The sequence below is a fragment of the Syngnathus floridae genome, chromosome 22 (assembly GCF_059516105.1).
Source record: "Syngnathus floridae isolate MCC-2025c chromosome 22, RoL_Sflo_1.0, whole genome shotgun sequence".
NCBI classification, from domain to species: Eukaryota; Metazoa; Chordata; class Actinopteri; order Syngnathiformes; family Syngnathidae; genus Syngnathus; species Syngnathus floridae.
The window spans coordinates 1,195,108-1,215,584 of NC_142434.1; the positions used below are offsets into that span (position 1 = coordinate 1,195,108).

General features: G+C 51.3%; 2 protein-coding genes and 1 pseudogene across 3 annotated transcripts; 2 read left to right on the plus strand and 1 right to left on the minus strand.

The window, feature by feature from the left end:
- The first annotated feature begins 1,226 nt into the window (after positions 1 to 1,226).
- Positions 1,227 to 2,300, plus strand: tnnt2c (troponin T2c, cardiac). Its single transcript, XM_088366555.1, has one exon. It carries the CDS (start codon positions 1,366 to 1,368, stop codon positions 2,191 to 2,193), a length of 828 nt encoding a protein of 275 aa, XP_088222681.1. The 5' UTR covers positions 1,227 to 1,365; the 3' UTR covers positions 2,194 to 2,300.
- A 1,781-nt stretch (positions 2,301 to 4,081) lies between these two features.
- Positions 4,082 to 20,273, plus strand: LOC148379082 (liprin-beta-1-like; annotated as a pseudogene). Its single transcript, XR_015855327.1, has 24 exons — positions 4,082 to 4,118; positions 4,181 to 4,228; positions 13,472 to 13,676; positions 15,324 to 15,404; positions 15,826 to 16,031; positions 16,093 to 16,173; positions 16,236 to 16,349; positions 16,406 to 16,516; positions 16,644 to 16,724; positions 16,881 to 16,904; positions 17,116 to 17,209; positions 17,442 to 17,503; positions 17,572 to 17,623; positions 17,806 to 17,909; positions 17,991 to 18,044; positions 18,124 to 18,344; positions 18,408 to 18,663; positions 18,739 to 18,850; positions 18,915 to 19,003; positions 19,073 to 19,195; positions 19,262 to 19,387; positions 19,456 to 19,644; positions 19,715 to 19,995; positions 20,057 to 20,273. The product of XR_015855327.1 is annotated as a liprin-beta-1-like (transcript).
- Positions 4,661 to 8,326, minus strand: syt10 (synaptotagmin X). Its single transcript, XM_088366721.1, has 7 exons — positions 7,945 to 8,326; positions 7,340 to 7,742; positions 6,308 to 6,869; positions 6,123 to 6,243; positions 5,848 to 6,019; positions 5,656 to 5,785; positions 4,661 to 5,572 (listed from the first exon to the last, which is right to left on the minus strand). The coding sequence occupies exons 1-7, from the start codon at positions 8,162 to 8,164 to the stop codon at positions 5,501 to 5,503; spliced, it is 1,680 nt and encodes a 559-aa protein (XP_088222847.1). The 5' UTR covers positions 8,165 to 8,326; the 3' UTR covers positions 4,661 to 5,500.
- Positions 20,274 to 20,477: the final 204 nt, after the last annotated feature.

A 20,477-nucleotide genomic window follows, 5' to 3' on the forward strand; every position in this document is an offset into this window, starting at 1 on the left:
GAAAAATTGCAATTTCTGGATTGACCCAAATCACTTGTACCACCCAATATTGGCCAGTAGAGGGCGCTCAATGCTTGTTCACACGATTGAGGAGACCTTAAAAATGACTCGTCCCATAAAATCAGTTTAAAGCACAAATTAGGTCCCAAAGCAATATGAGCAAAAAAATTAATCGTCAGCTAATGAGTAAAAAAAATGACTTTGATACAATAGGTCGTTTTTGTTTTAAAGTGCTCTATAAATACAATTGAGTTGTGTGTGTGTATTGTTTTTGCAAAAGAGCAGTGGCGATCCTGATGGGACAATTTAAAATTCACAACAGTTCATTTGACTCCCATCCCACTAACAAATTCCTCCTGGGTCCAAGTATGTGTTTTAACATACTTGGACAGTAAACAATTGTGATTGTGCTATTTTTGACTCTCAGTTGTTGGTGGTTACCAACAAAGCACTTGGTGAGCACCTGTTGGGCTCGTTTTGCACCTTTACGGTTTTCCCGTTGAGCTTAACTTTTGAGGCTGCCTGAAATTCAACTCCGGTTGAAAATAACGAGCTCTCTTGACTGGAAGGAGGCGCAGGGGGAGGTGGGGTCTTTTGAATTGGGATTCCCAGGCGCCAGAAAGAGAGCGAGCACCTGTCCCTGCCGTCACTTAGCGAGCTCATCCTCACCAAAGGCGCCTTTTGTCCTTTTCTACAAATAACCCCGAGCCGAGACTCGGCGAGCCCCATGTCCCAGCGCAGGAGCGATTCCCCCCCACTAAGCCAATGCGCCGAGAGCCCAGAGAAAAGTTTTGATTACATTCCAGAGCGCAGACGGAGACATGCAAATGTTGACGGACGGAAGCGTGGATGTAGAAATGGGTGAATTGAGGATAGATGGAATAAACAAAGGAAGGCTCACCCCTGCGTGAACCTTGCAGCGTGAACTTTAGCCACCAGGCCTGAAGCGCTAACTGTAGCGTCACGTCAAAAATGGTCCGGACGGATTAATGCGACCCCCGGGCCGTTCCTCAGGCGGCCGCCGATGGCGTCATGGCAAAGATTTATGAACTCAATTTTGCACTGGAGCTTATCAACAGCCTTCGGCGCGCTTGAATTTTATTGGCGGCAGCGACACAAGTGTGTCGTGCATCTGTCGCGCCTCCGAAATAGTCTCTGGTGGTGGAATGAGGAACGCTTCGGGGTCAGACCGTAGGCAAGGGATTTTTGGGGAAGGGGGGGGTCGGCCGAAAGACTTGGAGAAAATAGATGCTCGCATCTGTCTCGCCATCTTTCCTGTGGAGAATGGTCTGCGTCACATGATCCCGGTGAAGCTTTAAAAGAGTCGCGCCAGAGCTCAGTCTTCAGACGGCATCCAGGAAAGACATGTCGGACGGCGAGGAGATCCCGGAGGAACAGGAGGAGTACGATCAGGAGGAGGAGGAGGAAGAGAAGCAGGAAGAGTATGAGGAGGAAGAGGAAGAGAAGCAGGAAGAGTATGAGGAGGAAGATGAGAAACAGGAGCACGAGTCCAAACCTCGACCCAAGACCACGTACGTGCCCAACATCGCCCCGCCCAAGCTGCCCGACGGCGAGAAGGTGGATTTCGACGACCTTCACCGCAAGCGTGTGGAGAAGGACTTCAACGACCTGCAGGGCCTGATCGAGTTGCACTTCTCCAACCGGCAGAAGGAGGAGGAAGAGCTGGTGGCCCTACGCACCCGCATCGAACGGCGCCGTTCCGACCGGGCCGAGCAGCAGCGGGAGCGCGCCGAGCAAGAGCGCAAACGCCAGGCCCGTGTGACCGAGGAGCGGGAGCGGCGCGAGGAGGAGGCGGCCAAGCTGCGCGCCGAGGAGGAGGCCAAGAAGAAGAAGATCTTCACCAACAAGTCCTTCGGAGGCTACCTGCAGAGGGCCGACCAGAAGAAGGGCAAGAAGCTGACGGCCCGCGAGGAAAAGAAGAAGGCGCTGCAGGAGCGCCGCAAGCCGCTCAACGTCGAGCACCTCAACCAGGACAAGCTGGCCCAGAAGGCGCAGGATTTGTGGGCGTGGCTCCACCAGCTACACGCCGAGAAGTTTGAGCTGGCCGAGAAGCTCAAGCGGCAGAAGTACGACATCCACGTGCTGCGCAACCGCGTCAGCGACCACCAGCGTGGCTCCAAAGCGCCCAAGACCTCACGCGGCGCTAAGGGAAAGTCCGGCTCCTGGAAGTGACATCATTTTTTTTCCAATCCTCCTTTCACTTTGTTTGTTGTTGTTGTCTTTGCCATCAAATGTTTGAATGAGGTCAAGCACATGAAAATAAAGCCGCCCTGCCCCGCTTTCTGTTTTTGTTGGCTTTTGGGACTTTGATTCAGATTTTACGTGAAGTCCAGATGAGAAAATTTGACAGAAGAAAGATCCTCTTTTATATAGTAGCTCACTAAAGAGAGGCTGCCATTATGGGCTCCCTCAAATTGAGGTGGGACTCGACAGCGTTCAGAGGTATGAACGAGATTTGGGTGCCTCCGACAGCACATTCATCATCTCGGGTGAGTCTTCAAGCCAGATTAGAATAGCAACGGCTCTGACTTGGGGGCCCTTCGACTTTATTACTGCTGCCTTCAGAACATTCAAGAACCTTCTCAGCACCAGTTGTTAGCATCCAGGAGATTAATGTTTCCTCTTTTTTTTCGAATCAATCGGATCGGCATGACCGCTACCGTAGCTCACTCGAGTCAGGTGACGTTGGTTCCCGAATGCTTCGTGTCTTCTGATGAACGGCCTCATTTACATTCACGCTCACGTCCTGCGCCGTGGGTCTCTGGCGTGATTCACGGCCACTCCCACGCGGGTGCGCTCGCCGTCGAAAACTGTCGAGGCGGCCCCGGATGGATGAATCACACGACAGCCGGCTATTAGCTAGCGAGCTGTGTTGTGGAGGTGAAAGACTCAAAGTGCTCTAATTGGGCTTCTTGGGTGTAATTTGAGCATCTCTGAGTCTTTCATTTCAAGTTTTACCTTTCAATTTGTTTGCTGGAATTTTGGAAATTTCTTTGCTATTATCCCCAAGTTGTTTTTTTTTTTTTCGTCCTGTCATGGCGCATCAAGCAAAGGCGGCCGAGTGATGAGAGCAGATGATCACAGCTGCAGCCGTCGGGTAAAACATCTATTTATAAATGCGCACAGCCGCCTTTCACAAACAAGAGACTTGGTGAAGCAGCATGTGACTCAGCGCGTTGTAAAAAGTCAACAGTCGTCTTTTGTGCAATAAACTCTTTATGTGGCCTAAGAAAAAAAAATAGAGCCATGTATACCTATCTTTTTTTACAATGACGCCATTATTCATTTTAATGGAGGCGCCATAAAGCCATAATGGCCGCCGACGTTGCGTAACCATCGACCCATTTGGTCCTTTATTGTCGCTGGTCCTTGGAATAGGAGTGCGGTCTGCTAGCGCGCCATTAGCATCGTGACTCTTGACCCGCCACGTTTGTGGCGGAAAGCCTAATGACAAAATGGAGGCGCTGGCGCAAAACACCCCGACGGATTCAATAGAGCACAATTTCCTCCTTCATAAATATTCATGCAAGGAAAAAATCTCCACATATTAGCCGCGGTAGAAAGCTTTGTTTTCATAATGATCCTTTTCACACCAAATTATTGTGATGGATGGGTTTAGCGGCATTTGTGCAAAAACAACCCATGTTTATAGCGCTGCAGAAATCCAAAGTGCAACTCTTTGGAAGACGTTTGTTCGAGTGCCACAGCTGCGTTGTTGACGTTAGCCCCCTGGAAAAAGCCACTCCGCCCGCCTTTTAAGCTGAAATGACACATATTAGAGTACGGGCCAATTAGGCCGTCCAAAGAAGGCCTCTGGAAACGCTGGTTGCCAAGGGGAACCAACGTTAGCGTTGGCCGCTATTGTGCGAGCCAATTTGGAAAAGGAAGAAGTTTCCATCACAAGATTAGAATATTCTCTTCATGTGTGCCCATCAAAAAGATGCGTTTGCTTTAAAAGCACTTGTGACATTTAACGGGATGCTAATGTACGCCGCTAACAAAGTGAAGCGCCTTGCTTTGATATTTCAATTCAAAGACTGCACGAAGCGTAAGGTTTTACTTTTCGTTGGCCGTCAGGGTTTCCAAAGTCAAGCAAAGTGGGTCGGTTTCTAAAAAAAAATGAAAAAGAAACACTAATTAAATGTTGTTGCCCTTTCAGGTTGGCTGCAAAGTTTCTGGCACCGCAAGCTCCGATCAAGCCGATCCGGTAAGTTTCCAAACGACAAAACGTTCAGGTTTGACATACATGTCGGTTTATTTTGATAAAATCCATATGAAACTGATACAATAAATAATGTTCCAAATGTGGACTTTGAGTTACAAAAGTTCTCACAAACTGTCCTGACATGACGTGGCGGTACCAAACATGTCACCAAACAATATACAAGTTAAAACAATTTGAAATCAGTACATGAGAGGCATGCTCAGAAGAAAATCTGGATTTGGAACACAAAGGGCAGTGCACGTATCATTGCGCCGTGTGCTTGTGCTAATATAACAGTACATAGCCTTGTTTTTTTTTTATTATTTCTGACAAGACATTGTCGTGGATGCATCAAACACTTGTATGGCTTTGTGTGAAAAAAAATAAATGCCTTTAGTCCCCCCCCACCCCCCCCACACACACTTAACCCATAAAAGGTGCTGTACAATAAATACCAAAATAAATTGAAGAATGTATGTATTTGTAAAGCCATTAAGATAGTTTTCTGTAGTCCCATGTTTAACCTCAAGAGGGAGCCATAGAAGTTTTTTTTTTTTTTTTTTTTAACCCACAACAAATCGCACAAGTCCAGTGAAACGAATTATAGTCTTACATGAGTTGATCAAAGACAAAAACTTGACTAAAACGTTCACATTGTTAGCTTAGCTTAGCGTCCGGGCCCAGACTAGCGGATGTGCTAATTGCTCTCCCTAAGCTCTTTTTGTTTTTTTCATTGACGTTTATTTCCTCACTCACGGATACATGAAATGTCGTCCACACGAAAACATCCATTGATATAATTCACTGCACTGTACACACGCACGACGAGGTGCTATTTTGTACTGTCGAGTTGTTCGGGTGGAACCAAAGCACACTAGAATCACTTCACTTTGCACTTGAACCGTGATTCTAGACTGAAGAATCCACTACAGGTTAGGAGTAGTTACGTGTAAATATATATATATATAAATAAATACCATGTCGTGTATATTTTTTCATCTATTTGTCTGCTACATGTCTCTGCTACATTCTCCTCATCTCAGCTTGTGTTTTGACTCACGCTGTGAGATATCAGTGACCGATATCGATTTTTTTTTTTCTTGACCCTATAAATGCTTTTATGGCACAGAGCCGTGGAGCCCTTACACCTTGTGCCGTTCCAGAGTCAAGCATGGGGAAAAAAATGTCTGAAATTGGAGGAAAAGATCTTTTGAATACGTTTTTTGTTCAAGTAGAAGCCTGAAAGTTGCCTTCATGTGATGGACGGAAGGGGCATCACGGCGTCTGCGGCGGTTTGGGCGACGGACACGAAGCTTGACTCTCGAAGCTCGCCCCCCTTCCGGGCCACTGAAATATTCGAGAAAGGAAAGCAATGGCTTTCGTTTTTATTTTCGAAACTCATCCGTGGCAGAGTAAAAAAGAAAGTCGACCTCTCCCAGGGCGTGCCAATGGGTGATGGGCTTTCGCGGGTAGGCCAGCATTTCATTCCAGTGATCCCGTCCGAGGCCTTGGGCGTCAGGCCCGGCCCGGCACACGCCGATCACCTCGTTGTGTCCCACCCTGCGGGTGAGACGAAGTCAGCGACGCCTCCGACGTGCTTAATGTGCGTCGCGTACGCTCACCGGTCGTAATCCATCACCATGATGGAGAGGCTGACTTGTTCCACATTCTCCGGGGGGATGTCGAAGATGATGGCCTCGTTGTAGATGGGGTTGAGAGTGCTCTTCTTGGTGGTGGTTTTGCGTTTCTTCAGCCTGCGTCCCTCGCAGATGAGATGGACTTTTACATAAGGATCTGGAAGACAAAAGCGCTTTTTAGGCTATTAACGAGTTCCCGCCGCCTCCCTCTCTCTGCGTCGGCTCTCTTAAGTGACCCCCTGCCGTCGGGTTTGCCGTACCTGAAGAGCCTGTGATGTCCATGGCTTTGAGGTTCCTGCATTTGATGACGGTCAGAGTCATCCGCCCCGCTGTGGGGAGGTAGCACAGCGAATACATGATCTCCCCCAAGTCCACCGTCTCCTGAGGGGGAGGAAATGAACATTTGCTTCCTCGTTAGCATTAGAAAAAGTTTGATTCCACTCACCGTGGTGGCGGCGTGGATGTCCTTCCACAGCACGGCCTCGCGAGAAAGGTCAGAGAGCTCAAAGAGGTTGTCCACCACCACCTCGCCGATCATGTCGTGGCTGGTGAAGCGGTCAAAGTCGAAGACGCTCAGGTGCAGCTTGCGGTTGCACAGCTCGTCGTACGCCGCCGGGAAACGGAAGCTCTCGTCGAACGTGGGGTTCAGGTTCTTGCGCTGGACCCGCGTCTGGAACTTCTTCTTCCTCTCCGGCAGCAGGTAGACCTTCACGTAGGGGTCTGAGGTTCCCGTGAAGTCTTTAGCGGGAAGGTCCAAGCCTTTGAGGATCTTCACCACCAAGGCCTGCTCCTCGTAGTCGTAGCGCAGCGCGAAGCTGAGCTTTCCGCAAGTCTGGGCGGGCTCTCTGGGCTCGCCCTCCGAGTCCACCGACTTCTGCTTGTAGAGCTCCGGTTTGATTCTGCCGATGCTGGCCGTGGACGACTGGCGGAAAGGCACCGCGTCCACGCTGAAGTCGAAACTGTTGACGTTCATCTGGCGCGGCAGGTGGCGGCGGAACGAATTGTGCCTGTGGAAGAAGGGCGGCCGTCAGCTTGTTTGGCTCTCGGCGTTGGAGGTATTAAATGGGTTGGCGGTCGATGAGTTAAAAACAATTGTTGGGATGGATAAATAAAAGCACGACCTGGTCACAAGGTTCACATTGAGAATAAACACTCGCTGGAATCTTGTGGCGGTAATGACAGGCGTTGGAGTCACCGAGAGCTCGCTCGCTGGTGTTTAATTAGTGATGCTAAGTGCTGAGTGCGTGCTGTGAGGGTACACGCACACACACGTGCATGCACATACACTCACACACACGCACACAGCTTGGGGCAACTTGCTAATTATGGACGTCCTCGACAACAAAGGCCAAGTGTGTGGCGATTGTTTAACGACTGGGGTGGCTTGCGGCCGTTGCCATGGCAGCTGGATTCACACGTCCAGCTCGACGGTGGGCTTCCAAGCAAGGTCAGCGTGACTCGGACGGAGGGGATCTACCTGGAGGACGACGTGGGCTCGGTGGTTTGCCTCTGGATCTTGGCCTGGCGGCTCAGCTTCTCTCTGATGGTGGTCTGCACCTCGGCCGGGATGTCCGGCGACGTCTGGCTGATCTTCATGGCCGCCTCCAGGAGCTTGACCGTGCTGCGTCCGTTGGGCTTCACCTCGGGCGACTGCTTCATCTTTTCCTCCACCGGCGCCGTTTTATCGGGCAACGGCGGCGACTCGTCGGGAGGCGCCTCGGGGAAGGCGACTCGGAGCCCCACGTTGTGCCCCCTGTGCACCGTCAGCGCCTTGCTCCTCCAGAGAGGCCAGCACAGCTTCCAAAAGACAAAGAGTGACACGGCCAGCAGGGCCAGGCCGCAGAAGCCCACCACCACGGCCAGGAGGCTGATGGAGACGTCTGCGGAGAAGACAAACACCAGGTGAGAAGACGACGGGAATGAAGAAGATACGCCGCAGCCTCAGCCCTGACCAGCCGGAAACCGAAACTTCAGGACAAAAACGTGCTAGGACGAGCGCGATCATGCAACAGATGGGAAGAGGGGGGATTCCTTGCCTTGTTCTCATCATCTTGCACAAGAGGAGTTTGAGAGAGACCTTACCTGCGTGTCCTTTGGCCGGGATGCCGCCTCCGCCGCTCTCGAGGGGGAAAATATCCGAACATTTCTCACGGTCCACGTGTCCGGTGAGGCAAAGATCGGTGACGATCTGCAGAGCCCTCTGGCACAGCGTGACGCCGTCCCCGCTCCGGATGCTCATGTCTCTCCGATTAAGCCATTGCATGCCGGAGGAGGAGGGGGGGCCGGGGCGGCGGGGGTTCATCGGGCCCGCCGGTCACGGGTGGCGGGCGGGCGGCCGCCTAGGCATCCGCGCCGGCTCGTGGCGGTGCTGAGGAGAGGAGCGTGCGAGCGCAACGGGCGGAGCGGGAAGCCTCCACGTGTGCGTCGAGTGCAGCGAGACAGTGAGAGGGACCTGTTGCGCCACGAGAATACATCCCCCCACCCCACCCTCCGTTCCCGGGACCACCCCCTCCTCTTCGGGGACTGGCCACCTGTAGCACGCAATGATTGCAGCATGTTTAAACGTTGCATGTATTCTTACATAAAGCGACATTTGGATATTTTTACAATGCTCATTGTGTGCTTTTTTGACTTTTATATAAGCTGACATACATTCTGCGCAAGGGGGAAAAAAAAAATCATGCCATGATTCCAATTTTTTTTAAAAATGACTTCAAGATGCAGAGAGGCGGCGGACTGCAAACGGGGCTGCTTTTAAATATTAGTCGTGAAAATGGAGCACGCAGCACGCTTCTATCATTGCCATTAAAATTGAATACAAACACAGTGGCGGCGCCATGGTTACGCCTACTTCGGAGGTCACCGCTCTACCTGCGGCCATGAGAAGAAAAAGCCCTCGCTCGCTATGTCTTTTATAACCAACGCACATTTGGAATCTATTATTTACCTTTTTGTCCTTCACATGACGAGGCATAAAAATAAAATGAAAAATGACAGTACTTTTATCTGGGATCAAATTTCATGAGAAAAACTTTTCAATAAATACATTTAATTTTACAAGAATAAAAAAAATACATGAAAGAAAACATCTAATATTTTCTTTTATTTATTCTACTCTTTAAACCTTTAAAGCTTTTTTTTTTTTACACAAGTTATCTCCAGCCCGCCCGCCCTTCATTTGATCTTAATTCCCAACTTGCAATCTCCCAACGCGAGCCACACAGGTGCATCAAAAGGGTCGGTCGGTCTCCTTGACAACGGTACACACGGGGAATTGTTCGTTAAAGCGTCTGTCCGAGCAATCTCCCCTGCCGTTAATTCGTCTGCCGAAAGCGACGGAGGGAGAAAAAGCATATTCGCCGGTGTGTCGCTATCAGGAAATCAGCCGATAAGCGACACAACAAATGTACCTTCACGACGACGACAAATATTATGCTTATCTACTCAGGCAAGGTCAAGCAATTTTCTCTCCGTGCGCTAGGTTACTGCGGGTTGTCGTTGATCCTCCCCAAATTTGATAATCGTTTCTCTCCCCTTAACGATTTGAAGGATAATCATAATTACGCACGGCGACTGGTGCTTTGGCACCTCTTGTTGCCGTGGTTACGGTAATTAATACCACTCGTAACCTCTCAACATGCTGTCAGAAAAGGACATTTTAATTACAAATAGTAGAGGGCAGCATCGGGATCGCCGAGATACCTAAGGTGGCTAAAATCAGCCTGAGTGGGCTCAAAGGAGCTAAAAGTTAAGAAAATCTGGCCAACAAGTGGCTAAAATGAAGAAAGGTCTAAAAAAATAAAAACAACAAACATGACTCAAAAGGCTAAATGGAGGCTAAGCATAATTTAGCCTCTTGGCTAACAAGAAGCTAAAATAAGATGCCAAATAAAAATGTTTAAAAAATCGCTAACGTGATGTTAAACCCTAAAAAATGTCAAGAAAGCCTGTGGCTAAATAAAGCTTGACAAGCATCAAAAAGTGGCTAAAAAAGCTTTTGTGGATGAAGAAAGGAATCTGTTGATCTAAAAAGCCCAAAAGGTTCAATTTGGCTTTGCGGTGGTCCCAAAATGTCAAAAGGAGACACAAAATGTTCTTTTTTTTTTCTGGCTGCCGACATGTGTTTCAACATCAGGCTGACTTTTGTTTTTTTTTTGGAGGCCAAACAAAGCGCCTTGGTCTCGCTTGACAGGAATGGATCTCCAAATGTATTCATCATTTAGCGTTTGGCTCAAATTGGCTTCCAGCAGCTGGAACAAAGCCAACAAGAGCTTCTGTCTGATTGAACTCGACAGAGACGTACGCCCGCGCAGATGTCTTCCTGATCCCCCGCTAATCAAGCCAGCCACGGATCAATAAGCGCGTCTTGACGAAGAAGCCATTTTCAAAGTCTTCCCTTCTTCGGAACGGACGCCATTGAAACGCTCGTCAGTCAGCGCTTTTTGTTGACAACGCGGCGCCATCGGCAGAGTTGCAAAGCTGTCGTCATGGCGACCGGAGGGCCGCTCAATACAACCTGGGGAGCACCGGAGACACGCTTGTGGGCGAGCTATTCGGAAATGCAAATTCCAGCAAACACCTTCAGCTCATCCCGAGTTGGCCGCCCAAAAAAAGGGTGCCTGCAATCGCGACGGCGAGCTCGGAAGCGCTTAGATAAAGGCAACATCACAGGTTGCGTAACACCTCTGGAGCCACATGCTGGGATTGACACGCTCGATGGGAAATTGTTCTCACCCCCCGCTGGATGAAGGCGCCGCAACGTGCGGCGCTTTGCCTTCACGAACCCAAACGCCTCTCTCGCCGTGACTTTCTCGACGGAGGCGTCTTTCACCTGATCCGGCTCATTCGATTAGCCGCCGGCTAATGCGGCCTTAGCCGATTTTCTGTCCGGGCCTGCCGAGCGATGAGGAGGCGTCGCAAATGCGATTGGGCTCATATTGGGCGAGATCGCGTTACCCCATCGGGACTCGACGACGCGACCCTCAACTGGAAAGACCTTTCATAACTTCTTCAAGTACTTATAAAAAGGCCCATTTAAAAACCACGCGGCGTGTAAGCCGGAGAATATTGCCGCTTGTTGCCATGACGACTGCCCTCGAATCAACTTCTCGATGGTTCTTTAATCATGCCCCTCCAAGTCCTGAGCTTGTAATTTGATGTTTAACTTTTTCCTTTCTGCTCACTTTTCTTTTTTTTCTTTTGAGACGCGGTCGCCGCCGCTCTGGCATTTGTGACGAGAGCGAAATGTGGGGAAATATCATCGTACCAGACTTGGCAAAAAAAAAAAAATAGTGCCATTACGCCACAGACACCTTTAAAGTTCAGCTCTTTTGCAGACTGCAGACAAGCTAGCAACTATTCAGTAATAGATTACTCTCAGACGTTCCAAAAAGTTTCTTCTGGCTGGGTCTCCTGCCTGATATGGCTTCTGATTAATAAATTGTCATTTTCCAGATCAATACATTTAGATTGGCCCCTCCCTCGCTGAAACGAGGTCAAATTGGCGCCATGCAAAGCGTCTCCACCCCCGGTGGGCGCCTGTCGCTTTCACTTACTTCCAACGTCTTGTTTATTCGCCACCGCCGCAGCGAGACGCGACTCGCCGTTATGTAACGCCGAGCACATCACGTTTTGAAAATTTGCACCCTTTTGTGCTCATCCCTCAATTCGCTAATCTAATAGACTCTTGAGTTGCGAAGCTAACCTGGAATTTCTTCCACCTCATCAGGAAGCAAACATCTGCTGAACTTTAATCAGGGCTGCACGGGAGCCATATTGATCACCGGGCGGCGTCAAAGCCATTCATCACGTTGCGGTGGCCCATGCGGGCGACTCCGCGGGCGCCGCCACGTGCTCGCGAGAACAAAAAAGCAGCTCATCAACCTGACTCCAAGGCCTGTGGAGCGGACCGAGATTTCACACTTGATCCTGTTTTCCCCTTCAAACGTCTCTTTCCGGTACGCCGCTCGCAACCAAAATCCGTCGATGATACATTTAGCTCACGGTGCACGCTTCGGCGCGTTTGGCGAATCTTTGCTTCTTTCGATTGTTTGATGCTCTTATCGTTGCATCTCTGGATGATGGACGGCTTTGAAGACAGAGTGGAGCGAAGGCTTAGGCTTTCTAGACCTCCAGAAGAATAACCTGGGAACCCGACTAATTCCTGGGGAGAGTGAGGGATGACCTTGAACACATTCTAATGGCGGGAACATGTGGGGGGAGATGTTTTGCTTGTCAGATGGCTCCTCGCTCGGGCTGTTGGAGAGAGACCGCTGACGGACGGATGGTTGGCAACGATGAACTCGGCGGTAGACTGATGGCTCGACCCACGAGCGATTGTCGAGACAGACTAATGGCCCGACCCCGCCGGGGGGGGGGAGGCGTGACAAACTAATAGCCGTAGTGCGAAGACTCAACCGAGCGAAAAGAACTTTAGCGACGGGCGCTCTCTCAGAGAGCAACAATGGCCGGGTAAGTCCGGCACGTTGTCATTAACAACGAGGAGAAAATGAGGGGTTGTCATCAGGGAGAGGAGGGGCTCTCTCGCTCGCTATTTTCGACCAGCGTCCCCCCCAGGTGAAGTGACGGCCGTTGGTGTCTGCCGCCGTTGATGCCCAAATGAGCTGTCATGCGTGATTTGCTGGCGCATTGCGACCTCTTGACTGCCTTGGTATTTGGAGATGCGGAGTGAACCTATTACCGCACGTACACACACGCGCACACACACTGTATGTGATGCTTGTCATTTGATCTATCTGCCAAATAAAACGTCTTTGCTGCGTCTTTTATGATTATTGTTATTATTATTATAATTCAGTATTGGGGGTTCCCCCTACAATAGCCTGAAACATAAACAGCTGCCCTCTAGTGGCGCTTATTATAACAATACGTCAACAAATATCCAATTAGATAGCATCAAAATACAACTCATATTCCATTCTGGAATCTCATTTATTAAATTCGCGTACCATCAAACAGGCAACACTGACTCGTCTCTAAACACTTGATGCATTCGTTCAAGTCCAACACAATGCCCTTGAGCAAAGCACGTCACCACCCACCCAGTCTGCTTTGTGTGTGTTAAGTTGTGTGTACTCTGCAGCGCGAGCACACACAAGTTAAATTCCCCCTCCGAGAGGTCTAATGTAATAAAAGAAATCTCCTTGCTGTCTGTGCTTGTACTTCCAAGCAACAAGGTTACCATGGTCACTGCGTGATGGGCTCTCCGCAAAAATGACACGTTGATTTTCCAGACTTTATTGTTTTCGTGGTTAAACTGACATCGCAGTTGTCAGGTGGGAAAAAAAAAGGTTACTGACTGCAGTCTGCGGGTGTTATTTGAATGGTAAGTGCTACATTTATGTATGCAAATGTTATAAAATTTGTGTACGTAGGCATGAAAAGGCCTCTACCGCCCTCTGCTGGTAGACACGCTGAAAATAGGGTGTTCGTTTCGTCTCTATTTTTAAATATGGCTCACGCTCGCGTTTCGCAGCATTGAAATTGTTTGTGGTGCCTTATTTTTAACTACCGAAAGCCACGTTTGAGATTAACGCCTTTGCCTAGTTTTATTCTGAAATATTGTTCCACATCCTGTTTTGTTTTGAAGGCGTGAAAGGAACCACTTTTTGCGCTCGTAAGGGAGAGCTTGATGGCGTTTCCCCCTCAGTTTGGTCCAGTTCCAGTTCTGAGAAGACAAAGTCGAGCGAGGAGGACGTCGATGCGCAAAGGTGCTCGTCCGCGATGACGCTGCGCTGAAAAGTGCTCCGAAGCGAGGCCACTTCACCCCGAAGAATTAATATTTTCCCAAAGCGGTAAGTTTTCTGACACTTTTGTTGCCGTTCAATGCGGACGGGCGACATAAGAACTGCGGCACCACTTTTTTTTTTTTCTTAGATGAGATAATAATAAAAATGTTGAATTAACATTAAAAAAATACTTTTTGTCTAGATATACCAAACAACCAATATACAGCAGCGAGTTATTTCAATATTTACTGACCAATAATGATGAGTTACCCATCATTTTTGCTTTCTCCATTTTGAATGGATTGCTTTTTAAAGACACTGGCAACTACTTGAAATGAGTGACTCCAAATGTTTTTAGGATATTAAATTAGAAAACGCTGTGGTGGGCAGCCGGTGTTTACGTGGTGATGCTCAGCTTCCAGGATGGCAGCTGAGCTCCATGTTGCAGCCCGACCAGGCGGCCGACTCGTTGGGCTGCAATCGCCTGCGAAGCCGTCATAACAAAGACAAAATATGGTGATGTGAGCTTCAAATTAAAATTGCACATGATCCTTTTCTGAAGCTCTGCCATTGAGTTAAACTCATTTAGTTGTTTACCAGTTTTTGCAATTTTATGACTCGATCATCTTAATGTCATTGAAATTATCAGCACCCTGTGACAACTTTCGGAGGCTGTTTTGTTCCGTGGCTCTTTTTTTTCCACGGTCGTTTGGCAGGCAGGAAACGCTTCCTGGAAGGCCCACGCCAGGCAGGCTCTTCCTGAGGGGTCTCTTCAATCCCTTTTATGGTTCCGTCCTGATGAGCATTTCAGCGATCTGGCGATTCGTGACCGCCGCCGCTGAGAAGGAGGCAGCGGGTGTGAAAGGTCCAAAACGTCAGCGGGGGACGTCCGTACCAGGCACTTTGGGGAGCGTTAACCTGCTGAGGAATGCAGAGCGCTCGCAACCCTCGCTCCTCCTCTTCGGAGCGACCCAGATCACCTGGCAAACGTCAACGCGAGACGTTTGTTTAGTTTGAAGTTCCATCAGGCAACGCGGAGAAGCCGACGTCAGCGTTTTTGCAAGTCACGGCTTCTGCCAAAAATCTGGATACGAGAAGGGGGTCCACTGCTACTCGCTGATATATTTTCCAGACACATTTTTTTTCCTTCCCTCATCTTCTGGTGCCTTTGTCTGTTTTAAAAATCAAATATGGCCCACCGTGCGATTTTCAATCATCTTTTATCGCCGCCCAAAACATTCTTCCGAGTCTTCTCTTGGATTGAACCGTGAGAGGGAAAATATTTGGATTTGGGGGGGTAAACTCGATTTATCCTTTTGTGGCAGCTGGCCAAATGGAACTCGCACCCCGCTGAGATGAGCCGTCGCGTTCCCTCATCCTGCGGAAATACCTGCAAAGAAACAAAATTTGACGTTGGGAGTGGAGAAGCTGACGTTTTTCCAACAGGCCTCGTGTCCTGTGTTGTGTTGTGCTAACCACGCAGGAAATGAGGTCAGGCCTACAACCCCCCCCCACCCCCCTCCGACCCTCAAGAAAAGTGAACAAGGAAAGCCACTGTCCTCATGTTAATCATGCTCATGCCCGTTGTGGGAAAAAAAATCTTCATCCATCAGCCGTCCACCGACGTCCCGCCATGTGAAATGCGCCCCCTACTGTCAAATCGGAGTAGTTGCAATCTGCTCCACACATGACTTTCTTCTTCTTGTCTGCCAGGCCCATTGGAGGAGAAGATGATGTCTGACGCCAGCGAGATGTTGGCGGCCGCCTTGGAGCAAATGGATGGGATTATTGCAGGTAGGAAATGGATGGGGGAGGGGGGCCGCGGGAACATCTGGAAAGCATTGCAGTGGGAATGTGCGTGATCCCCCGACCCCTCATTCCACTCCTACCTGCTGTGTAACGTGAGCTCATCTGAATGTGGAAGATGGTTGCCGCCGCTGCTGCTACTGGACGGCTTCCTTCTTGAAAAGCAAAGCAGAAAAAGTTTCCATTGTTCCATTGAGTGACGCACGCTAATGATTATTCGAGCTTCAGCTCTTGTGAGTGCAGGCTTTCATTTTTTTCCGCTGTCCTTTCCAATGGGAAGGGGGATCACATGAGAAGGCCGCCAACGCCACAAGCGCCGCCGTCATGGTTGTTTTCAAGAAAATGAAGACTCTGAGCTCATATTTCCCTGCTTCTGATTGGCCAACATGTGATGGCTCTATTTATTCAGGCTCCAAGGCCATGGACTACTCCAACGGGCTGTTTGACTGCCAGTCGCCCTCGTCGCCGTTCCTGGGCGGCCTGCGGGTGCTGCACTTGCTGGAGGACCTGCGGGCGGCGCTGGAGCTCATGGACAACCAAGAGCGAGACAACCTGCGCTGCCAGATCCCCGACTCCACCGCCGATGGTCTGGCCGAGTGGCTGCGGGGCCGAATGGTATGCGCCGCCGGGCCGGCCGGGAGAATCTATCCAAACAAAGCTGACAGACCCGTTGCAGACAAACGGCCACGGTGTCGAGAACGTCCACCAAGACCGTCTGGCTCGCCTGGAGAGCGACAAAGAGTGCCTCATCCTCCAGGTTAATCATCTAAAGTGGCTCCTAGCTCGCTGCAAAAGCTTAAAGATGGTTTCCACTCGCAGGTCAGCGTCCTCACAGACCAGGTGGAGGTACAAGGGGAGAAGATCCGCGACCTGGACAGCTGCCTGGAGCGCCACCGGGAGAAGCTCTGCGCCACCGAGGAGCTGCTGCAGAAGGTACTAGCCGGCCAGCGTTGGCGTGCTCTCCTGCTGAACCGGCATCTTCTCCCAAGGAACTTCTGACTCGCTCAGCGCTGGAGACCCAGAAGCTGGAGCTGGTGACGGAGCTTTCGGCCGTCAAGCTGCAGCTGAACGCGTTGGAGAGGGACCGCGCAGATCACCAGGTAGTGGAAAGTGCACTCTCGCCTCCCTCCCGCTCATTGTTTGGAGGGATCACGTGACAGACAGGCCCCGCCAGCTGTTTCCTGCCTCAACATGGAAGGTCACGCTCTTCTTCTGCTTCCTCTGCAGGAAGTGGGCCACTTGCGTCTGCGTGTGGCCGACTTGGAGAGTGAGCGTCTGCAGTGTGACCGGAAAAGCAAAGCTTGCAAAGTGAGCCCCTCCTCTCCCTCCCTCCCTCCCTCATGTGTTGAATTCAATTCAATTCATTTGACCACCGTCGCACGTTGACTGACATTTTTTTTTTTTTGTATCTGCATCTATTCTCCGCTCTTAACGTCTTTCCCGCTACTAACGTCGCCTCCAAAGCGGGCGGCGGGAGCTGAGCTGAAGGTTTGAGCTTCTCGTCCTCTTTTTCCTCCTGCTGCTCCTCTTTTTGTGGCCTTTAAACCCGCCGCTTCCCCCCTCACCGCTTTCCCCCCGACTTTCCCGCACTGCGAGTGTAAGTGGCGCCGCCGCCGCCACGCCGTCATCGCCGCCGCCGTCACGTGACCTTTGAACGTCGGTGGCACGCAGGGTCTGACTGTGCTTCTTTGGCACGCAGGAAGAGCTGCGGCTGCTGCAACGCGAGCTGGAGGAGCGAGAGGCGCAATTGAGGAACTTGAAGGAGGAGAGCGGAGCCGAGGGGCTGCCGAGGGGTGAGCGAGAGATCACATGAGTGCGCGAAAACTAAGATGCCACGCTGATGATCACGAGAACAACTTTGGGTGTCAAAAAGCTTCTCTCGATTCACGGTCACGCCGAGGTTCAATCGGAGGCCACGTCGTGGTTCCTCGTTCATCTTCAGCGCTTCTCGTTCATCTCACAATGTCGGCGGCGTGCATCTCGCCCATTGCCGAGCCGCTCGTGTGCTTTTTGTCTTCCCGCCAGATGCCGAAATGGCCGAGATGAAGACGCTGTTGGACTCGCTGGTGTCGGCCAATGACGAGAAGGTGCGGGGAAAAAACAAAACTAAAGTTGAACGCGATGATGTCACTCACAGCTTTGTTTTTGTGGTCAGGAGCGAAGGATCAAAGAGTTGGAGAGCACCCGAGTTCTGGAGAACCTCCAAGGTAGAAAGCGACGCAAGTCACCTTTTTAGTTCAGTACAATCCTCATTGTGCTCATTGATTTTTCCACTCTTTGGCCACACGGGGGCAGCATAATACATTCATTCAAATCCATGTAGCGCTTTTAAAGATGTCATTCTTGCTTCCTGCTAAGTTTGAACTTGAAAATCTACTTTTGTCCTCAGAGAGGCCGAAGGAAGCCGACTACGCCGACATCACAGATGATGGCTCGCTTCCCGCCCAGGCCGGGCCGGCGTCGGAGGGCGAGGCGGGAAGGATCTCGGCGGAGGTAGGCGGCACGATGCGCACTCCCCCCTCCTGCTTTGGGCAAAATACGCCATTTTGTTTTTCGTCCTCATCCTCGCCGCAGTCTCGCCCCCTGCCGGATTTGCGTGCGGCGTCTCCAGGCAACACGGAAGAGCAGGTGAGCTCCACTTGACGTCGCTGCTTCATTGACCGAAATCCAAAGCACCCGCTGACTTCATCGAGTCTTCCCTTTCGAGGCCAAAAGCAAGTGTGGCACTTTGACCGAGCGAGACGTGTTTGGCGCCAAGCGGGTCCGGGCCTCCCTCGGTCGGGGCTTCCTCAAACTGCGGGGAGGCAAATACGCCGCAGCCGAGACCGAGCGCAAAGTCCCGGAGCACCTCGACTTGGCCTCCTCTACTCTGCCCTCGTCGCCTGAGAGCAAGAAGAAGTCCAAAGGCTTGAGGAAGTTCTTGGGCAGGTAGGGAACTATCCTGTCCCGCCGCCATCTCGTCCTCCATAACGTGGCTCTTATTCCCTTCAGGCTGAAGAGGAGCCACTCCACGTCGTTGAACGCGGACGACGAGGCCGACTTCCGGCGCGGGGGCGTCCGGGCCACGGCGGGGCCTCGCCTGGGCGGCTCGCCATCTCCCACGGAGGCCCCCTTCTCGCGCTGGACCCGAGAGGACGTGTGCGAGTGGCTCCACCAGCAGGGCCTGGGCTTGTACGCCGCCGCGGCTCACGACTGGATCCGTTCGGGACAGAGCCTGCTGCAGGCGTCCCAGCACGACCTGGAGAAGGTCAGACATTGCTAAGCTAACATCTGCAGAATGTGACCGCAGCGACACAATGTGTGCTTTGGCGTCGTTGTACAGGAGCTGGGCATGAAGCACCCTCTGCACAGGAAGAAGCTGCAGCTGGCCCTCCAGGCTCTGGCGGCGCACGACGACCTCCTCCAAGGCAACCTGGACCACCACTGGGTGACGCGTGAGTGTTCCGGCCGGTGTTGCGGCCACGTGGACCTGAGCCTCATGGAGCGTGTGCGTTGCAGGCTGGCTGGACGACGTGGGCCTGCCGCAGTACAAGACTCACTTTGAGGAGGCCCGAGTGGACGCCCGCATGCTGCACTACATGACTGTGGTCAGGACAAGACTTTATTCTTAAAGGATGTCTTCATTTCCACGAAGTCCAACCCTCTGTTTCTCTTAGGAGGATCTCCTGTCGCTGAAGGTGGGCAGCGTGCTTCACCACCTCAGCATCAAACGGGCCGTGCAGGTCCTGCGCCTCAACTCCTTCCAGGCCGACCGTCTGCGCCGCCGGCCCGCCCAAGAGGTAAAAGGAGCTCGCCGCCCGGCCCGCTCGGCGCCAATGTCACCGTCGCGCTCTGTCCGTCCGCAGACGTGCACGCGACCGCTCGACGTGATCCAGTGGAGCAACCACCGCGTGATGGAGTGGCTGCGCTCGGTGGACTTGGCCGAGTACGCGCCCAACCTCCGAGGCAGCGGCGTGCACGGCGGTCTCATGGTCAGAAAAGTCACGTCAACCAATGAAAAGGTCCAGCTATTATTTCTTATTTCTTTCTTTTCTCCAAGGTTCTGGAGCCGCGCTTCACCGTGGACGCCTTGGCTCTGCTGCTCAACATCCCGCCGGGAAAAACGCTGCTGCGGCGCCACCTGGCGACGCACTTCCACCTGCTGGTGGGATCCGACGCGCAGAGGCTCAAGCAGGAGTGTCTGGAAAACCCCGACTACGTCGTGCTCACCGCCGCCGCCAAGGTCAAGGTGGGAGACCGGAAGGCCGCCCCGATAAGACTTTTCCAAATGAATCTTGACGAAGGAGTATTTTCCGCAGCCGAGACGTCTGTCGTTCGGCAGCTTCGGAACGCTCCGGAAGAAGCGTTACGACGACTGCGGCGAGTACGTGTGCCCCATGGACGTGGACATGGACATTGGCGTGGGGCTCCACCGGGACCCCGAGGACCACCTGGAGCAGCTACAACAGGTACGACCGCTCCTCACCCGTCACTTCGTGGCCCCCTCGCCCATAACAAGTTTGTCTCGGGCCAGATGGACGACTCCGAGGGCGCCGTGAGGCAGATCGGCGCTTTTTCCGAGGGACTCAATCATCTGACGGTGAGGAAAGGCCTGCCAAGTCAATGCCTTGACCTGACCTGAGCTCACCGTCTGCTTCCAGAGCATGCTGGAGGACGAGGAGGTTTTCGGGGAGATCTCAGCAAGCCCGCCAGAAGGCGACCGATGCGATGAAGACGCCACAAGACTCGTCAAGTAACGCTACCGCGTGTGTGTGTGTGTGTGACTCTTTGCGTGTTAGCTAAACAAGGAGTTGTTTTGGGACAAGACCTACGTACTGCATACAATTCTTTTTTTGCAATAAATAAATCGAAAACTAATCTGTCCTGTTTTTTTTTCAATCAGGTGCTGACTCTTAGATTATTTTAAAAATATGCTTTCACAGTTATATCTAAAGTACAAATGAGGAAATATTCACATATACAGATCCAATAGAATCCACTTTAAAAACACCTAATACAAAAGTAATTAGAAGTTTTAGAGAAAATATATCATAGAATTTGAAAAAATGAACAAATGCAAAG

Excerpts from the sequence above, each read along its gene's own strand:
- tnnt2c (XM_088366555.1), top strand. The coding sequence starts at position 1,366 with ATGTCGGACGGCGAGGAGATCCCGGAGGAACAGGAGGAGTACGATCAG.
- syt10 (XM_088366721.1), bottom strand. The coding sequence starts at position 8,164 with ATGAACCCCCGCCGCCCCGGCCCCCCCTCCTCCTCCGGCATGCAATGG. Across the intron at positions 7,743-7,944 it reads CCCGGCCAAAGGACACGCAG|ACGTCTCCATCAGCCTCCTG; the intron begins GTAAGGTCTCTC and ends TCTTCTCCGCAG. Across the intron at positions 6,020-6,122 it reads GGACATCACAGGCTCTTCAG|ATCCTTATGTAAAAGTCCAT; the intron begins GTACGGCAAACC and ends TTTGTCTTCCAG.